General features: G+C 33.2%; 1 protein-coding gene across 7 annotated transcripts in view; it reads left to right on the plus strand.

Annotated features, from left to right (window-relative positions):
- Positions 1-1,285: 1,285 nt before the first annotated feature.
- The window catches only part of qki2 (QKI, KH domain containing, RNA binding 2), a 70,576-nt gene continuing 53,171 nt past the window's right edge, over positions 1,286-18,690 (plus strand). For 6 of the 7 annotated variants that reach the window (XR_011017329.2, XR_012387512.1, XM_021480038.3 and 3 more), the window contains exon 1: positions 1,286-1,971. Coding sequence is in view for 5 of the 7 variants with exons in the window: in XM_021480038.3 (XP_021335713.1) it covers positions 1,830-1,971 (142 nt within the window). In the remaining 2 variants the exon portion in view is untranslated. 7 annotated transcript variants of the gene reach the window in all.

Below are 18,690 nucleotides of genomic sequence, written 5' to 3' on the forward strand. Positions count from 1 at the left end.
CTACACTTAGGGACTCTATATCTTCTACCAGAGGGAGTTGGATCATTCAGAATCCTTTCCACCTGATTAAGGACACAATTCTCGTATAAAACTTGAGGATTAAAATATTCTTTGTGCCCAACAATTTTCCATCCTGACTTTAAGACTTAGATTAAAACTTAAAACTTAAAACTTAGATTTAAACTGTAGAGATAGGTTGCCAAACCAAACTGTGATACCATATCTAACAACGCTTTCAAGAACAGATTTATAAAACAACATCATAAGCTTCTTGTCAATTTCAAAAAGATGTAACCTTCTTAAAAAAATATAATCTTCACAATTACTCTGTGAATGTCCTTGAGTGGCCCAGCCAGAGCCCAGATCTAAATCCTATTGAACATCTCTGGAGAGATCTGAAAATGGCTGGACACCATTGCTTCCCATCCAACCCGATAGAGCTTAAGTGGTACTGCAAAGAGGAATGGGCAAAAATTCCCAAAGACAGGTGTGCCAAGCTTGTGGCATCATATTCAAAAAGACTTGAGGCTGTAATTGCACCCAAAGGTCCATCATAAAGTATTGAGCAAAGGCTGTGAATACTTCTGTACGTGTGATTTTTCAGGTTTTTATTTTTAAAAATTTTTACAGCAATTTCAAAAAGTATTATTTCACATTTTCATTATGGTGTTTTGTGTTTAGAATTTTGAGGAAATATACAAATTTAATCCATTTTGGAATAAGGCTGTAACAAAAAAAAATTTGAAAAAAGTGAAGATAAATACTTTCTGGATGGACTGTATACACTTAAGGTCAAATTACAACTCTTCTGTTTTTTATTTGGTATATATTTTAGCTTATTTTTATCACACAATTTAACAAACTGGCAAATTTCTGACTGATAGATAACATTATATCATGCTTATAAAGTAAATTTAGTACAACTGTCATCAGAAAATTTAAAAATAAAATTCAGTGAATGCTTATGACACAAGATGACACATGCCATTGCTGAATGATCAATTATGAATCATCAACTACCACAATTTCAATCAAAATCTGCTTTAATGTTATTCTGACAAAAAGAAACTAGTCAATTTTAATTTCTGGATGAACTATCCCTTTAAGAGCCACAACGTCTCCATGAGCTCCTACTCTCTCTCAAGTATACATACAAGTTTGTGTATGAGCTGCTCTGCATCTGCGCGCGAGAGAGGGAGGAAAAAAGGCAGATTGTGCAGCTTTCTCCTCCCATTGGCGACTTCACACGATGGCAATGTTGAGCAGTGTAGGCTTGATCGTGATCATGTGACGGACAGCTTTGGCAGAGAACAGCACTGAACACAGAAACATCAGGCGCAACTAAAGGAGTTTCCACAAGCGCGAGGGAGACAGAGTCTACAAGTGAACGCCGCCGCGCTTTAAAACCGTTATTCGAGGGTTCTGACAGACACCGAAAGTCCCGTGGAAAAGCTGTCATCAGCAGTTTGGATAAAGAGGTTTGGTGGCGGTGTAAGAAGAGGAGAGGACGCACAAATCTCAGCGGGCATGCGGGAGTTTTTGGAGTTATTAGACGTCAAACATCCAACAAACATATAAGAACTTTCGCGAAGGTCCCATTTCTTAATTGCGTCATCGCTGTTTTTTTGTTTTGTTTTGTTGTTTTTTTGTGTGTGGTGGGAAAACTGATGGTTGAGAGCGATACAAAGTTGCAACGTTTTGTTTGAAAAGTAGCAGGAGTGTGGAATAAATACGGGGAAACACATTAAAACCCCCGCAGTTTGCTTTTTTGGTAAGGGGCTTTCGTGTTTTCCCTCAGACGTACGCATTTTTAAGGCAAAATTTTAAACATGGTTGGGGAAATGGAAACGAAGGAGAAGCCTAAGCCCACTCCTGATTATCTGATGCAGCTCATGAACGACAAGAAGCTGATGAGCAGCCTGCCAAACTTCTGTGGGATCTTCAACCATCTCGAACGACTGTTAGATGAAGGTCAGAGTTCTGTTTATCAGTAAAAAACGTAACAATGTCCTCAGATGTGTCATAAATGGGCTATGATAGGATAAATATGCTGTTATTGTTAAAAAGTGTTCATAGTTTTCTAATTTTTTAGCTGTAAATTATATATGTAATATCAATAATAACATATTTTTATTAGACCTAGTCTAATAAATTTTTTATTAGATGCTAGTCTATCAAGCATCCAATTTATTTATTGATATTTTCCCCACCCCTTGTTGATTATTTTCGCCATTGGGTGGCGTTAAGTGTGTGAATTCATGAGTAAATCTTTGAATTACCCATTCTCTAGAATTCCGAGACTTTTAGTATTGAAGTTTTGTATAACACATACACTGACACTGCAGGCTTAAAGGGATAGTTGATCCAAAACCAATCTTTCCAATCTTTTATGAATGTATTTCTTCTGCTAAACACTGAATAAGATATTTTGAAGAATGTTGGGGAAAAAAGTCCATTGACTTCAATAGTACGTTTTGTTCCTTCAGTGGAAGTCAATGGCTGAATTTTTGCCAACACTCTTGCTTTATGTTTAACAGAAGAAACGTGTTTGAAACGAGTAAAGTACACTAATCGTAGCTTAACCATAATATTTGTAGTTATAGAAATGGTAATATGACATGGTTACTACACTTTTTCTATTATAAATCTATGGTATATTAAGAGTTTTATACACATTCATAATTTTCCATCCGTTTTCTTTGTGTATGTGTGTGTGTGAATGAGATTAACCTTGAGATTTGAGATGTCTCAAAACAACTCCAGTGAAGAGGGCTTTTTGTTCCACTTTTTTTTTCCAGCTAATGAAATTAAATGTTTCTTCACAACACATACTTGAAAATGGTTGTCTCGTGGTCAAGGGTGCATTTACATGACATGATTTTTAAATACTTTTATGTGTTTTGGCCATTTTTTGACAATGTTTATGGGTCATGTAAAGGCAAGCTTTTAAAAAACGATTTCTAGTTTTAGTAAAAGCTGCTCTGATCATCTTGGTTTAATCTACAGAAATGTGATTTTGTAAAAACTGTGTCACATTGTCCATGCAAATGACATATTCAATTTGAGTATGTGTGCAAAAGTATATAACAAGTGGTGCACAAGTAATTAATATTAATTAATTCAATATTTGGGCTGCACAATTAAACCAAAGGGGATGGTCATGTGCAGTTTTTTAAGTTTTTTTAAACACAATCATTCTGTGAAAATGACAGCATCACTTCTAAGTGAATTATAGCGCTGTTTAGTAAATGCTGACACATCTGAAAGCATGTGAATATATCACAATTAATGGCATTTTTTTACTCTAAACTCACACAGCATCTCAATTGGATTCAGATCAGGGCTTTTACTAGGCCACTCAATTTTTTTATTTTGTTTATCTTCAGAAGAAGTGTATTCTTCAGTCCAGTCTGATATAAATCAATGAGATGGTGATTCTGTATTGAATCACCATCATTGAATCGTCGAAACCAGTCAGTTATTCTGTTTATACAGAAACATCTATCAGCATTTCCCACTATATTGGGGTTTTCATATGAGAGCGCCCTCTGGCTTTTGGAGGAGATTTACTACACATGACAGAACCATTCTTTCCTCACAAGATGTGCAGGACAATTGGAGCTTTTGCTTAATTATGATTGCAATTACATTTCAATTTCTTGCCCAGCACAAGTTTAGTGGTTGTTCGACATAACATCACCATCTACTGGCCTGGCATGCATCATAAGTTTTTTTTGTGGAACCCTGTGAACGTGAGTAGTTTTCACCACATTATCATGATTGCGTAAAAACGTTTAATTTTTAATACATTGTTGCTGTTTTGTACATGCACACGTATTTAGAAAAGCAGTAATACCATATTTTCTACAGATGTCTGCTAGTTATTTTTGTGGAAATATAGAAAATGGTCTTAATTTCATGTTTTTTAATTTTATGCTGGCTTTTTGAAAGATTTAGATTGTTTAAATCTTGCCTCAAACAACAGTAGATGAAAACATTTTCTTTATTTACTTTGCTCAAATAAATCAGTTAGATGACCTGGAAATGTCTCTGATCGAAGGCAGATATTTTCTAGAAAACCAATTAAATCGGCACAGATGTGTTTAATGAAAAAAACATCAAAACATGATATGGCGCAGTTGAATGATACTCAGATTTGAGGAACTGCTGGCTGTAATCGAGACTAGCCTACTTGTTGGTTTTATGAATCTAGTGGCAGGGCTATTTTTAACATTTACTACAGTGGCAAGTCATCTGTCTAGCCTCTCCAGACCTAGACGATATTGTAGAACAAATCTTGTACTACATTATATGCCAAAAATCTGGAGTTTGTTTAGGATTGGCACACTTTTAACTTCTCCGAATGCTGCGAAACGCATGCTAGCAGCAGTTCTCCCTCTGAGAATGCAGGGGAAGCTGATAACAGAATCACTTCTCACTTTCTTCCCCTCATTTTAATCATACAGCCCTGGTTTATTTCATTCTCAGTTTATTGCTGATAATCCAGTGTAATAATATAAAGGTTATCGCTGCAATTCTTTCACGGAGAGAAGGGCGATCTGTTAGATTTATATCCACAGTGTTCTGCAATTCATATTAGAGTGAATACAGCCTGTCTGTTTCATTGGTACACAGAATCTCTCTAGATTCATCATAGCACATTTATAGCTTGTGGCATATTAAAATATGTATTATAAATAACCTTACTTAGCTTGGGTTTTTCAGTTCCTCGGTTTAGAGATAATTTAGCTTTGCCCTTACTTGAATACACTGCAATCAGGATGTAGATTTTGAAATGTTTATTAACAGAAAAAATAGATTATAGCTTTCATTTTACTATCATTGTTTTGTTGTATAGCTTTATTATATCATTTATTTTCCTTGTATGAGGATCCCAGTTCTGTCAGGTTATTTTAAAGAGGTTACTGTGTAATAGGCTTGGTATTTGCTTTTCACACAATCAGTATGTTTTATGATGCTGAAGAAATCTATTGTTGCAGTTTTCAACTAGGGCTTCAGAGTGCAGTATGTATATCTCCTATAGTCACATTTTAGTGATAATAGTTAAACAAGCACTACTGTTTATCACTTTCATTTGTTTTTCAATGGATAGTTCACCCAAAAATGAAAGTAACCTCATCATTTACTCATCCTTATGTCATTTTTTAACAACTTTATTTTTTTAACACAGAAGATAATTTGAAAAATGCTGATTGTTGGTATTCATTGACCTCCATAGTAATAATATGATAGTCAAAGGGTGCCATCATCCAGGATTCTTCAAAATAACTTATTTTGCATTCAACAGAAGAATAAAACTTGGTTTTAAACCAAGTGAAGCGTGAGCAAACAATAACAGAGATTTCATTTTTGGCTGAACCATCCCTTTAAGGCCTGTTACAGCGCAAATATTCCAATTTATAATAATATATATATATATATATATATATATATATATATATATATATATATATATATATATATATATATATATATATATATATATATTCCAATATAATTTTCCAATTGCAATAAAAGTTTAAAGCATTTACATGCAAAAAAGAATGTTTAAAACTTTGTTCCTGAAAAGTGTTCCGCCAGTAAAACATAAAACAGAGTTTTATTTATTGTAAAACTATTTTATATATTTATAAAATTTATGTTTGCTGTTAAATTATTATATTTTAGCTAACATATTTATAATATTTTAGAAAATCTTTAAAAAATATTAAACATTTAAAAAAATATTTTTAATATTAAAAATGGATATCTTCATATTTCAGGGTGTTTTTTTGTGATATGGTGCTGTATTTACATGAAACAAGTGAAAGAATCACTGACTCATTGGCTCAAGTAATTCATAAACTAAAGAACTGGAAAAACTCTGTATAGTGCTGTCTGAGATGCACAAATGTTCTATTATATAACTCTTTAAAAAAAACAAAACAAAACAAAACAAAAAAACAATTCAAAGCAAAAAAAAAAAAAAAAAGGAAAATAATACTGGTTCTAACTCGATATCAACTCTAATTTGTTGAAGTGTTGTACTACATTATCCACACATAATCCATTATCACAAAATACTTCAAATTTCAAGATACCGATTTTCGATATCAAAAATATTTTCAAACAACATTGACTTACTGTATGAAATTTATATTTTAAAGATAATATATATATTTAACTAAGATCACAAAAGCAATCAAATACAGCATGATTACAGCATAACAAATTCGTATTTACATAAAGCAAGAGAAAGGATTACTGACTTATTGGCTCAAGTAATTCATAAACTAAAGTACAGGAAAAAATCCAGTATACAGTGTTGTCTATGATGCACAAATGTTTACTTCCAAACTCTTTAGAATATAAACACAAACAAAGCAACAATAAAATAATACTGGTAGGGCTGCACAATATTGGAAATAAACCGACATTGCGATATTTAGTTTTTCTGCAATTGATATTGCAATATAAATATAATTTCACAGTATGACTAATACCTCTGTAGAGGAGTGAATCTGCATAATACATATACAGTTGAAGTCAGAATTATTAGCCCAATAGTCCCCCTGAATTATTAGACTTGTTTATTTTTCCCCCTAATTTTTGTTCAGAGATTTGTACAACACATTTATAAACATAATAGTTTTAATAACTCATGTCTAATAACTAATTTATTTGATCTGTGCCATGATGACAGTACATAATATTTTACTATATAGTTTTTAAACACTTCTTTACAGCTTAAAGTGACACTTAAAGGCTTAACTAGGTTAATTAGGTTAATAAGGCAGGTCATTGTATAACAGTGGTTTGTTCTGTAGACCATTGAAAAAAACAATCTAGCTTATAGGGACTAATAATATTGTCCTTATAATGGTGTTTAAAAAATTAAAAAACTGTTTTTAATTTAGCTGAAAAAAAAACAATTAAGGCTTTCTTCAGAAGAAAAAAATATTATCTAACATACTGTGAAAATTGTATGCTTTCCTTGCCCTGTTAAACATCATGGGGGTACAATTTAAAAAAAGGAAAAAAAATCAAAGGGTGGCTAATAATTCTGACTTCAACTGTATTACATAATGATCATTACATTAATTAAAGTATAAATTAATAACATAGATCAATATACAAAATAAACAAACATCACTTTATGGTTTTCTGGAGAGGTATTGAGGCACAGAAATTTAATGTAAAATAACACTGTATACAGTAGTCAACATTTGAAGCTTATCAAATCCTTGAGTTGTCCTAAAATTCAACATCATCAAAATTACAAGAATGGAAAAAACTTTTGTAATCCACTTCAAATGTTTTTAGTAATAATTAAATGGTATTATTCCACTTTGCAGATCCTGCAATGTGACTATTGCAAATGGTCACATTGCAATATTGATGCTGAAAAAATATTGTGCAGCCCTAACTGGTGCTCAGCAAACTCAACTTTCCTAACTAACTTTAATTTGTTGAACTGTTGTATCATGAGACCAATATCATAATTGTTATTGCAACATGCTGTAATTGATTGCTTTTGTAACATTAGTTAAATATATCATCTTCAAAGTATAAAAACAAACCAGTTCAGGCAGAGTTTTTGTTTTAAGTCAGTGTTTTTTAACAAAATAGATGCTTGTTTTTTTTGCAAAAGGAAGTGACACATTTGACAATGTCCTCTTACACATCGTTAAAACATATGACATTATCATAAATTATAAATATAACATGCCCCTGTGTCATTCTTTTTTTAACCAACAGTTCAATGTTGACATTTTCTGTAGTTGTCCTATCTCTGCACTCCTAAATGTACTTGTTCTTAGTGGATTTTGTATTTGTAGTGCTTTAAACCAATGCAAGCCATTGCACACAGTATTTGATGACTCATTTGATATTCTGCGCTGTGGTGTGTTATTGGTTTTGGGTGTTGTAAATCTCCAGCATGCTGCTCTTTTTCTTCACGCTTCTTATTCTGCCGGTATGCAGCTAATTGAATTATTTGAGTAATTAAGTCATCATAGAAGGAAAATATCTGGGAGACGATCCAGAGGCAATGTTGAACTTCTCTTTGAAAAAAACAGCCTTTTTCAGATCTGATTTAGATATAACAGGCACTGCAGATCCCCAGGGGAGCCTGCGAGTGATTCAGAGATGAAATTGTTGCAAAATGTGCTTTTTTTCTTTGCAATAGTTCTGTTGCCTATTATTATTGCATAAGATAACTGATATTGGGTTTAGCAGCGTTGCACAAATGTTGTTGTTGGAAGCACTTTCAATAAATATGGAACAAAATTGAACCTGATTTGTTTTAGTGTGAAACTAGAAAAATAAAGTCCATAGACAAATTTTATGGTGGCTTGTTGTTTTTAGAAAGTTTGAAGCAGTTGGCATAGATAGATAACTACATATAGGTTAGCAGGTTTCTAGGATGAATTAGCATATCGCTAGCATGTTTCTAGTATAAACTAGCATGTTGTTATCATGATTTTAATATGAATTAGCATGTTGCTAGTATGATTAGTATGTTTTAGTATGATAAGTATGTTTCTAGTATGGATTGGGATATTGCTAGTATGAAATGGTATGTTGTTAGTACGTCCAATGTAAAGTCAATGGCAGTGTTTTTAGAATGGAAGTCTATGGGACAGTTGCTAGGGTGCCGTAAGTGGTTGCTAGGGTGTGGTTAGTAAGTTGAAAGGTCATACAGTGATTGGCAGACTGGCGTAGTTATGAGAATGCAAAGTTTGGTCCAATGCTAAGTCAATGGGACTTTTCCGAATTTTCTGGGTCAGTTTTCAGAAAACCGTAAGTCGCATCAGTTGGAAAAAATATAGCAACCTGAGTCTCCCCAGTTTGAAGGTTTGGAGTTAGTTTTATGGTTGTAGTATGAATGATCTAGAAGGAGATGCATATTGAAATTAGTCTTAGTAGAAGAAGAAGAATATTAAATTTATGTTGTATAACAGTGTGTTGGCTTTCTCAAGACACCATAATAAGAATTTTATCCTATGGAAAAGTCTAAAGGTCAAGTTAATTTTATGATCTGTTTAATTATTATTATTGTTATTATTTATTTATTTTTTTTGTAAAGTGCTTAATAGGATTTCTTTATCTGCCAAGTTCTCAAGTTTTTCTGTTGATAAAAATTTGGAATTAGATAGACATTTAATAAATGTAATGTAATAAACAGCAGGATTCCCATAAATTAAAGAAAAAATATTACAATTTCTATCAAAATTGAAAAATAAACATACAGTATAAACTAATAAACTACAAACATTTAAAAAGCTTTCCGTACATTTCTGTTTATTTTATGTTTTCTTTTATATAATAAAATGAAAATAAACCATAGGGTTTCCATTCATTAAATAAAATAATTAATATCTAATTAATTGTATTTTCTTTGAATAATGTTATATAAACATTCAAGTTAAAATACAATTAAACTAAATATTATTTGTTTGCATTTTATGTAATAAATATTGATAGAATGTTTATTCTAAAGACGAAATGAATAAATACTTTCACATTTTTATTATTTGTAATTTGGATATGCATGTCTTTATAATGTAAATCTTTGCTTTTTTTGGGTTTCTCATTTAAAGGATCCGTTCACCCAAAAGTGAAAACTACCTCATTATTTATTCCTTCTCATGTGGTTTTAAACCTTTATGAGTTTCTTCTTCTGTTGAACTCAAAAGAAGATATTTTGAAGAATGCTGGTTGCTGGCACCTATCGACTTTCATAGTAGATGAAAAAAAAATACAATAGAAATCAATGGGTGCCAGCAACCAGCGTTCTTCAAAGTAGGGCTAGACAATATTGAAAAAACATTTTTTTTCCAATATCGTGAATTGGAAATAGATTACAATATGAATAAAATTTCACCAGATGATTTGGAAAAATGTCATTAATTTAGATCAACTGGGATGATCAGTTTTTTTTTTTTTTTTTTTTTTTTACATGCAGTGCATCTAAAATATAGTAAATTACAATATAAATACAACAGAAAATAAAACGTCACCTTAGAATTATACGGTTCTATCTGACATTTTTGTCAAAATTGAGTTATTGACATTCTTATTAATTAACAACTTATTTACATTTTGGGATGTTTTTTTATAAGTTGTCTACATTTTAAGACTTTTTATTTAACAAACAATTGTTACACACATGCTGTTTGCTATGGAATGCAAAAACTTTGAAGCTCATTATCTCAAAATTATTCAGAACGTAGATAGAACCTTATAATTCCAAGGTGACGAAAAGTTAAGTAAACAATTTACTGTTAAACTCCCCAGAAAACTATAAAGCACTGTTAAAACTGTTTTTGGTTTTCTGGAGATTTTATTTAATTTCAAGTGGAAAAATGTAATCAATCAAATGTAAAATAACATGGTCATCATAGTATAGTAATTACAAAATAATAATATTTAATAAAATCTTTATCTTTTAATGTTTAATAAATAACCTAATCCAGCAATGTGATTATTGTGGATACACACTGCGATATTGATGCTCAAACGTAATATTGTTTAGTCCTACTTCAAAATATCTTCATTTGTGTACTACTGAAAATGTAAAAATAGGCTTTGAACAAGTTAAGGGTAAGTAAATGATGGCAGAAATTCTATTTTTGGGTGAACTATCCCTTTAAATCAGTAATTTGGTTGTTTGCCAAAAGTCAAGATTGTGTCATGTATTTCCTAAAGAGGTGAAAGTTGCCTTAGGCAAATGTGTTAGGAAAGTTTGAATTCTCACTGGTGCTTTGACCTCAGAATGTCCTTGCACTACGGTCATCTTGGTTAAACTGTAAAGTGTGGTTCTCTGGTCACCCCTTCCAAACACAGACTGGCTCGTGAGCAATGAAGAGTCGTTGCTCTGACCTATAAGCATCATATGACCGTGACAAGGGCACAACACGCAGTGGACTTAAGCAGAGATCACATGAGTCTTCATGAATCTGTCAGCACTTCATGACTGTTAGAACTGCCGCATGATCCATAGAAAGAGATCAAGCGTGAATATTGAATATCAAGGATAAATGTGCATTTCAGGAAACATTTTTGTTGCTTATTTAGCCGTTGTATATATTATTTAAAGATTTACTGAGGTGTTTTGTTCTGTGTTAAATATTCAATGCAACTTAAATACAACTGAAAAATTAAAGGTCACGTAAAGTGCTTTGAAATGTGCATTTCTATTCGATGTTTGACATAATCTGCAAAATGAAAAGAAGGCGGGACATATAGAGTAGCTCCTCCTCTTTTAAAACAACAGCCAATAGTGTTTTGTTTGATTACTGCTCTGCCAGTGAGAGTGGTTGAGCTCCAGCCTATCAAATGAAATGCAAATGAAAAGTGTCTTGAAGGTGGTGGGGCATGTCAGATACTACAGAGCATTTGATAGGTCAAGATTTGATGAGAAACTGAAGGATGAGGTGAGTTGGTAGACATGACAAACTGCAAGCTTTACATGTTTACATCGGTTTTATATCTTCTAAATGTGGATTTTGTCATTGTTTTGTACCACATCTCGCTTATAGATATGCCTGAAGACCAGCATACTGCCACTAACATCTAAAAACAATTAGTTTCACTGGACCTTTAAGACCAGGTGGAAGATATCAAGTAGCCACTCCCAGCTCTTTTAAAACATAACCAATAGACCCTTTTTACGAGAAACGTGATGTTATGTTGTGTTTAATGGTAATCAGCATCTCAAATCCTTGAATGCTTTTAATATTTACATTTTTTTAATGTATGTATTATATCATTTTTATGTTTTATATCATTATTTATGTATCAGTTATATTACAGTGCATCCGGAAAGTATTCGTAGCACTTCACTTTTTTAACAATTTTTCATGTTACAGCCAAATTGGGTTAAAATCATTTTTTTTCTCAGCAGTCTACACACAATACCCCATAATGACAATGTGGAAAAAGATTTTTTGAAACTGTTGTAAATTTATCAAAAATGAAAAAAAAAAACCCTGAAAAATCACATGTACATAAGTATTCACAGTTTTTGCTCAATACTTTGTTGATGCACCTTTGGCAGCAATTACAGCCTCAATTCTTTTTAAATATGATGAGAATCCTGTTATTTAAACTTAAAGAAAAAAAATAATGACTTCGTTTAACAGTTTCTTCTCCTCAGTGTCAGTATAGTGCACACATTCAAGAGCAGTGTGCACTGATGCATCAGCCTAAAAATATATCTTTATTTGTGTTCCAAAGGTCACAGGGGTTTGGAACGTCATGAGGGTAACAACCATTGAGATTTATAATTAATAATGAATAATTTACATTTAATGATTAATTATTACAAATTCGTTATATTGTTAGTTTTATGTTAAACCATTCAATTTAAGGAACATGGTCCAAAGGAAGAACGGAGGTATAGTATGTTACAACCTAAAATCTGAAGCATTATACTATCTGGGATATGGATTCCTCGCATATAAGACAAAAAAGTGGATATAAAGAGAATTATACAATAAGACAAACATTAAAAAAAATATACATATAAAACATTTTGAAGATAACACCCATACACACCCATTTACGGCCAATTTTAGTTTCTTTAATTCACCTAGTGCATGTATTCGGACTGTGGGTGGAAACCAGAGCACCTGAAGGAAACCCACACCAACAAGGGGAGAACATGCAAACTCCACATAGAAATCCCAACTGGTCCAGCCGAGACTTGAACCAGTGACCTTCTTGCTGTGAGGTGACAGTGCTAACCACTGAGCCATCATGCCGCCAACACATTAAACATATAACACATTCTATATATAACATATGGTATGTCTTCTGAAGTTCTGAATGTAGAAGTGACCTTTTCATCTCCCAAGTTCATGTGATATCTGCAGTCTTTGATTTTGGCTGCATTAAGCTATTACCTCTTTAGCCTGGTCCCGTGACACAGACTGAGCAAGATGCAGAAAGTCCCATGGTGGATCAGAGTTTGGGTCGAGGGCACGCAGACTAGACAACTTTCCCCACATTTCTGCAGAGTTCATTCAGGACAGATGTTGCAGAATTAACATGCAATACAGGAATGGTTGAGAAACACTTCTCTGTGGGGAGCAGGTGGAAGAGAACAGGCTGAATTAACTATTCAACCCTAAAAAAAGCTTTATGGGCAAGTCATAGATGTTATATGTAGCGTCATATTTTTTTCTTCATTGAATTAATTGGTAGATTAAATTGATCAAAAGAGAGAGTTATTGTGTGACGTAACTTTCTGTTGATCAAAGAATAAATGAAAAATTAATAATGGTAATAGATTTAGATATAGATGGATAGATAGGAACTATTGAATGTCAGACATCTTGCATACTAAATCTAATCAAGCAAAATATAATTCACAAAAGGCACTGGCACACATATGTATATTGAGCATCAAATATGCGATATTAGAATGATTTCTGAAAAATAAAGTGAGAGATTTTTTTATCACATGAATAAATAGCTTCAAAATATAAATCTAAAAATATATCATTAAAATAAATTATTACAATATATTATAATTGCATTGAATTATAAATTTTATTTTAATTAATTTATTTTAATAGTTACTTTAAATTGTAATAATATTTCACAGTATAATAATAAATGGTTACTTTAAATTGTTTTAATATTCACAATATAATAATAATAATAATAATAATAATAATAATAATAATAATAATAATAGTGTTACTTTAAATTGTAATAATATTTCACAATATATCAATAATAATAATAATTAAAGCTGCAAGCAGCGATGATAGGGACCTCGCACCCAGGCTCACCGCCGCCCGGTGGCCTCAGGATGACAGAGAACAGCGAACAATAATAATTTAAGCCGATATATATAAAGAACCTGAGAAAATCACACATTTATGGCAAACTTCCTCCTGTCAGCAGGTGACGCTATGACTGTGACTCAAGATTGTTATGTAGATGCCTTCAATAGAGGAATCTTATCAACCATGTGAAGTTTCAGGCAGATCAGACATTGTGTGGTTGAGTTATAAGGACTTCCTGTTCCATGGCGAAGCGTTGAGGTTTGTCATGCCGCCACGGACACGCCCCTCTGCAAAAACTCTAGATCTTGACAATATATCATCACTTGGGCTTTCAGATAACAACCAACCAAATTTAGTGCTGATATGAAAAAATTTGTGGGAGGAGTTTATTACTCTGTAAATCATGACATTTCCTGTGGCCAGCAGGTGGCGCTATAACTGTATCTGGATATTGGCTTGTAAACGTGTTCTGGTCTGGAGTCTTATTAAACATGTTAACTTTGAGGCAGATCGGATAATGCATGCCTGAGTTATAATGACTTCCGGTTTTGTGGCGAATCGTCAAAGTTTGCGGGGCCGCCACGGACACGCCCATCGACAAAAACTATAAAGCTCCGCAATTTAACATCGCCAATGCCTTTAGATGACAAAACCCAATTTTGGTGTTGATAGCATAAAATCCCTAGGAGGAGTTCGTTAAAATACAACGCCTGGAAATGGCAAAAATGCCACTTATTCGCCGCAGGAAGTTAAAAATATTCGACTTCCTGTTGGGTTTGAGATATGGCTCCAAGAGACTTTTTCGTATGTTTTGGCATGTTTGAGGTGTGTGCCAATTTTTGTGCATGTGCGTGATTCGTAGATCGGGGGCTCGTCCGTTTAATTTTTCTAGGTGGCGCTGTCGAGTCATATAGCCACACCCACTTTATTATTGTTATGGGGATGTGTTCAGGAGAGGACTTTTATCAACCTTGTGAAGTTTCAGGCAGATCAGACATTGTGTGGTTGAGTTATAAGGTCTTCTTGTTCCACGGCGAAGCGTTGAGGTTTGTCATGCCGCCACGGACACGCCCCTCTGCCAAAACTCTAGATCTTCACAATATATCATCGCTAGAGCTTTCAGATAACACAACCCAAATTTGGTGCTGATACGAAAAAATTTGTGGGAGGAGTTTGTTACACTGTAAAACATGTCATTTCCTGTGGCCAGCAGGTGGCGCTATATCTGTATCTAGATATCGGCATGTAAACGTGTTTAGGTCAGGACTCTTATCAAATGTGTGCATTTTGAGGCAGATCGGATAATGCATGCCTGAGTTATACCGACTTCCTGTTTTGTGGCGAATCGTCAAAGTTTGCGAGGCCGCCACGGACACGCCCATCGACGAAAACTCAAAAGCTTCGCAATTTAACATCGCCAAGGCCTTTAGATGACAAAACCCAATTTTGGTGTCGATCGGATAAAATCCCTAGGAGGAGTTCGTTAAAATACAACGCCTGGAAATGGCAAAAATGCCACTTTTTCACCGCAGGAAGTTAAAAATATCCGACTTCCTGTTGGGTTTGAGATATGGCTCCAAGAGACTTTTTCGCATGTTTTGGCATGTTTGAGGTGTGTGCCAATTTTCGTGCATGTGTGTGATTCGTGTATCGGGGGCTCGTCCGTTTAATTTTTCTAGGTGGCGCTGTCGAGTCATTTTGCCACGCCCACTTCCGAGACCCATATCAACCTGCTATTTACACCGCGTTTGGTGTGTGTGCAAATTTTCATGAGTTTTCGAGCATGTTTAGACCCTCAAAAGTGCCCCGATAGGGGGCGGAATAATAATAATAATAATAATAATAATAAAAAACGGAGCAATTCCAATAGGGCCTACGCACCGTTTCGGTGCTCGGTCCCTAATAATAATAACCATAATAACAATAATAAAAAATAATAAATGCCTACTTTAAATTTTAGTAATATTTCCCAATATTCCTTTTATTTATTTTGAAAATAGGGCATATCATTTATTGTCTAATATACATAGTCCGAATTAATGTAGGCAGGGCATTATTTTATCCAACAGGAATTTGTTGAATCATGAAAAAATAAATAAAAGTGCTTGGTGTTTGCATGAATGGAAGTAATTTCACAGATCACTTTCACATGATGATTAAAGATTACGAAACAATTGTTTTTCTATTGAGCAAGAATTGCTTGATTTCTTTCCCAGCACTGTAAAAAAATATCCTAAATTAACAGTTTTGCATATTTTGTGCATTCTCATGTTTTTATTTATTTGTTTTTTCCCCATTTATTAGGCTTTTGAGTTGCATTATGAGACCTTGATTTTTTTTCTTCCAACAACATTTTAACCTTGAAAAAGTGTCTTTTATTAACAATTTAAGTAGTTTAAAGAGAAATATTGTCTGGGTTGTTGTTGTATATTATTGTACAAATACCTTGTAATAAACTGTCAGCTCATTTTCAGATATTTTACTGACTTATTTCTCTATTATATTATTTCAAACTACTCAAATGTCAATAAAAGTCACTTTTTAAACTGTACAGTTACAAAGAATGAAATGTATAAAAACAGATGGAATAAGATTAAATATGTTAAAAGTTTTAATGAAAAAGAAAAGAAAGACATAATAGTCGGATCTGTCAGACGTAGCACAGTGCTCATTTACTAAAGGCACAGCTAAACAGATATTTTATAAGTCTTGATTAAAACTGAGGCCGGCTTTAATAAAAAAAAAAAAGGTTTTAAACTTTAAGACCGATCCACACTGCTTTGACTGAACTCCTGGAATTTCTTATTTACTTGATCCTAATGATCTGAGTGATCTTTTGGGTTTGTATTCAGTGAGCATAATGTATTGAGGTCCTAAGCCATTTAGTGATTTTTTTACAAGTAGTAATACTTTAAAATATATTCTAAATGTAACTGGAAAGCAGTGTAAAGACCTGAGGAAAGGTTAGATGTGCTCTGATTTTCTGGTTCTGGTCAGAATCCTGGCTGCAGCATTCTGGATGATCTGCAGCTGTTTGACTGTCTTTTTGGGAAGGCCAGATAGAGGAGTCCATTACAGTAATCCACCCTGCTGCTGATAAAAGCATGAACAAGTTTCTCTAAGTACTCAGTTGACACAAGGCATCTAATTCTTGCAATGTTTTTGAGATGATAGTATGCTGATTTATTTATTGCTTTGACACCACTACTAATACTGACTCCAGAATCACACCTAGATTCTTGACTTTTTTTCACCCCTAGAGGCAAGGTACACATTCATCACAACTCATCTTTCCCAAAATGCTATGACTTCAGTTTCTCTTTGTTTAACTGAAGAAATTTTTAGCACATCCAAATGTTAATTTTATCAATGCACTGGCAGAGGGTGACAATGGGTCTGGGTGGGAGCATATAAAGGTTGATTCACAACTGTATATAAATGGAAAGCACTTAGATATTTTTTTACAGTGTGGGTACTTGCGTACACTATTAAGGATATTTAGTTAATCTATAAAATTTCAGATTTTTTAAAAAAATGATGCTTATATTTGAATATCTAACAAATTTTCCAAATGGCCAGTCTAAATGAAATTGCTTTGTTTGACAGACACGCGGATGTGCCTGAAGCCATAAAGTCACAGTTCTAGTGTTCTTTATGTCAATCCTCATGTGTTTTTCAGTTTTCTGTGTGTGAGTTTCCCTTTGTCTCCCTTTGGCCTTTTTCTGCGATTAGATAAATGTTGATTATCAAACGTGTCTGTGATCTCATCAGTCTCCTGCTCTTTCCAGACTGCTTTGCTCGCATCTGTAAACACTCAACGCTTATCTCAGCTTTAACTGCTGGTTTGTCCTGCAGTCGCATTGACACAAGTAGACAATCTCAGTGTCTCTCAGTCTAAACGCAATCAGCAGACATGCACACTACTGATGACCGTCACAATCACATGATGAAGATGTTGCGTTCACAATCAGGGCGATATGCACAAGCTGCACTTTCAAATTTTTTGATTGCCAGGGTGACCTTAAGGAGACAGTTAAACAAAAAAAAAAAGATAGAAAGTCTATTGACGTCAAAGGCAATGACTTGGTTAATGACCTTGCAGATGGCATGATTTTCTTTGAAAATTGTTTCATTTTTATATCTTGTCATCATAAATGGCTTGGAAAGTATTGAAATATTGCATGTGAATCATATGCATATAAAATTATATTGATTTTATATGCATATGATTTATATTTGATTGGTCTCGTGACGTTTTTGAGACTTAAACACTAAAGTTTAAAAGTTCAGGATTTGTATTTTTTATTGAATTTGTGTTATAGTTTTTAAAGAAATGAATACTTATGTTCAGCAAATACAGTATATATCGCTATTAGATGTAGTAGATGTACAGTTGAAGTAAGAAATATTAGCCCCCCTTAGATTTTTTTTTTTAAACAATTCCCAGATTATGTTTAACAGAGCAAGGAAATGTTTTACAGTATGTCTGATAATATTTTTTCTTTGCTTTATTTTGGCTAGAAAAAAAAACATTTTAGGGTCAAAATTATTAGCCCCTTTGAGTTATAAATGTTTTAGATTGTCTGCAGAACGAACCAACGTTACAAAATGACTTGCCTAATAAACCCAACCTGTCTAGTTAAACTAGTTAACCTAGTTAAGCCTTTAAATGTCATTAAGCTGTATAGAAGTGTCTTGATAAACATCTAGTAAAATAGTATGTGCTGTCACCATGGCAAAGATAAAAAAAAATCAGTTATTAGAAATGAATTATTCAACTATATGTTTAGAAATATGTTGAAAAAATCTCTGTTAAACAGAAATTGTGGAAAAAAAATAAACAGGGTGGCTAATAATTTAGGGGGGTTAATAATTCTGATTGCAACTGTAT

Source organism: Danio rerio, chromosome 12 (genome assembly GCF_049306965.1).
Source record: "Danio rerio strain Tuebingen ecotype United States chromosome 12, GRCz12tu, whole genome shotgun sequence".
Classification (NCBI taxonomy): domain Eukaryota; kingdom Metazoa; phylum Chordata; class Actinopteri; order Cypriniformes; family Danionidae; genus Danio; species Danio rerio.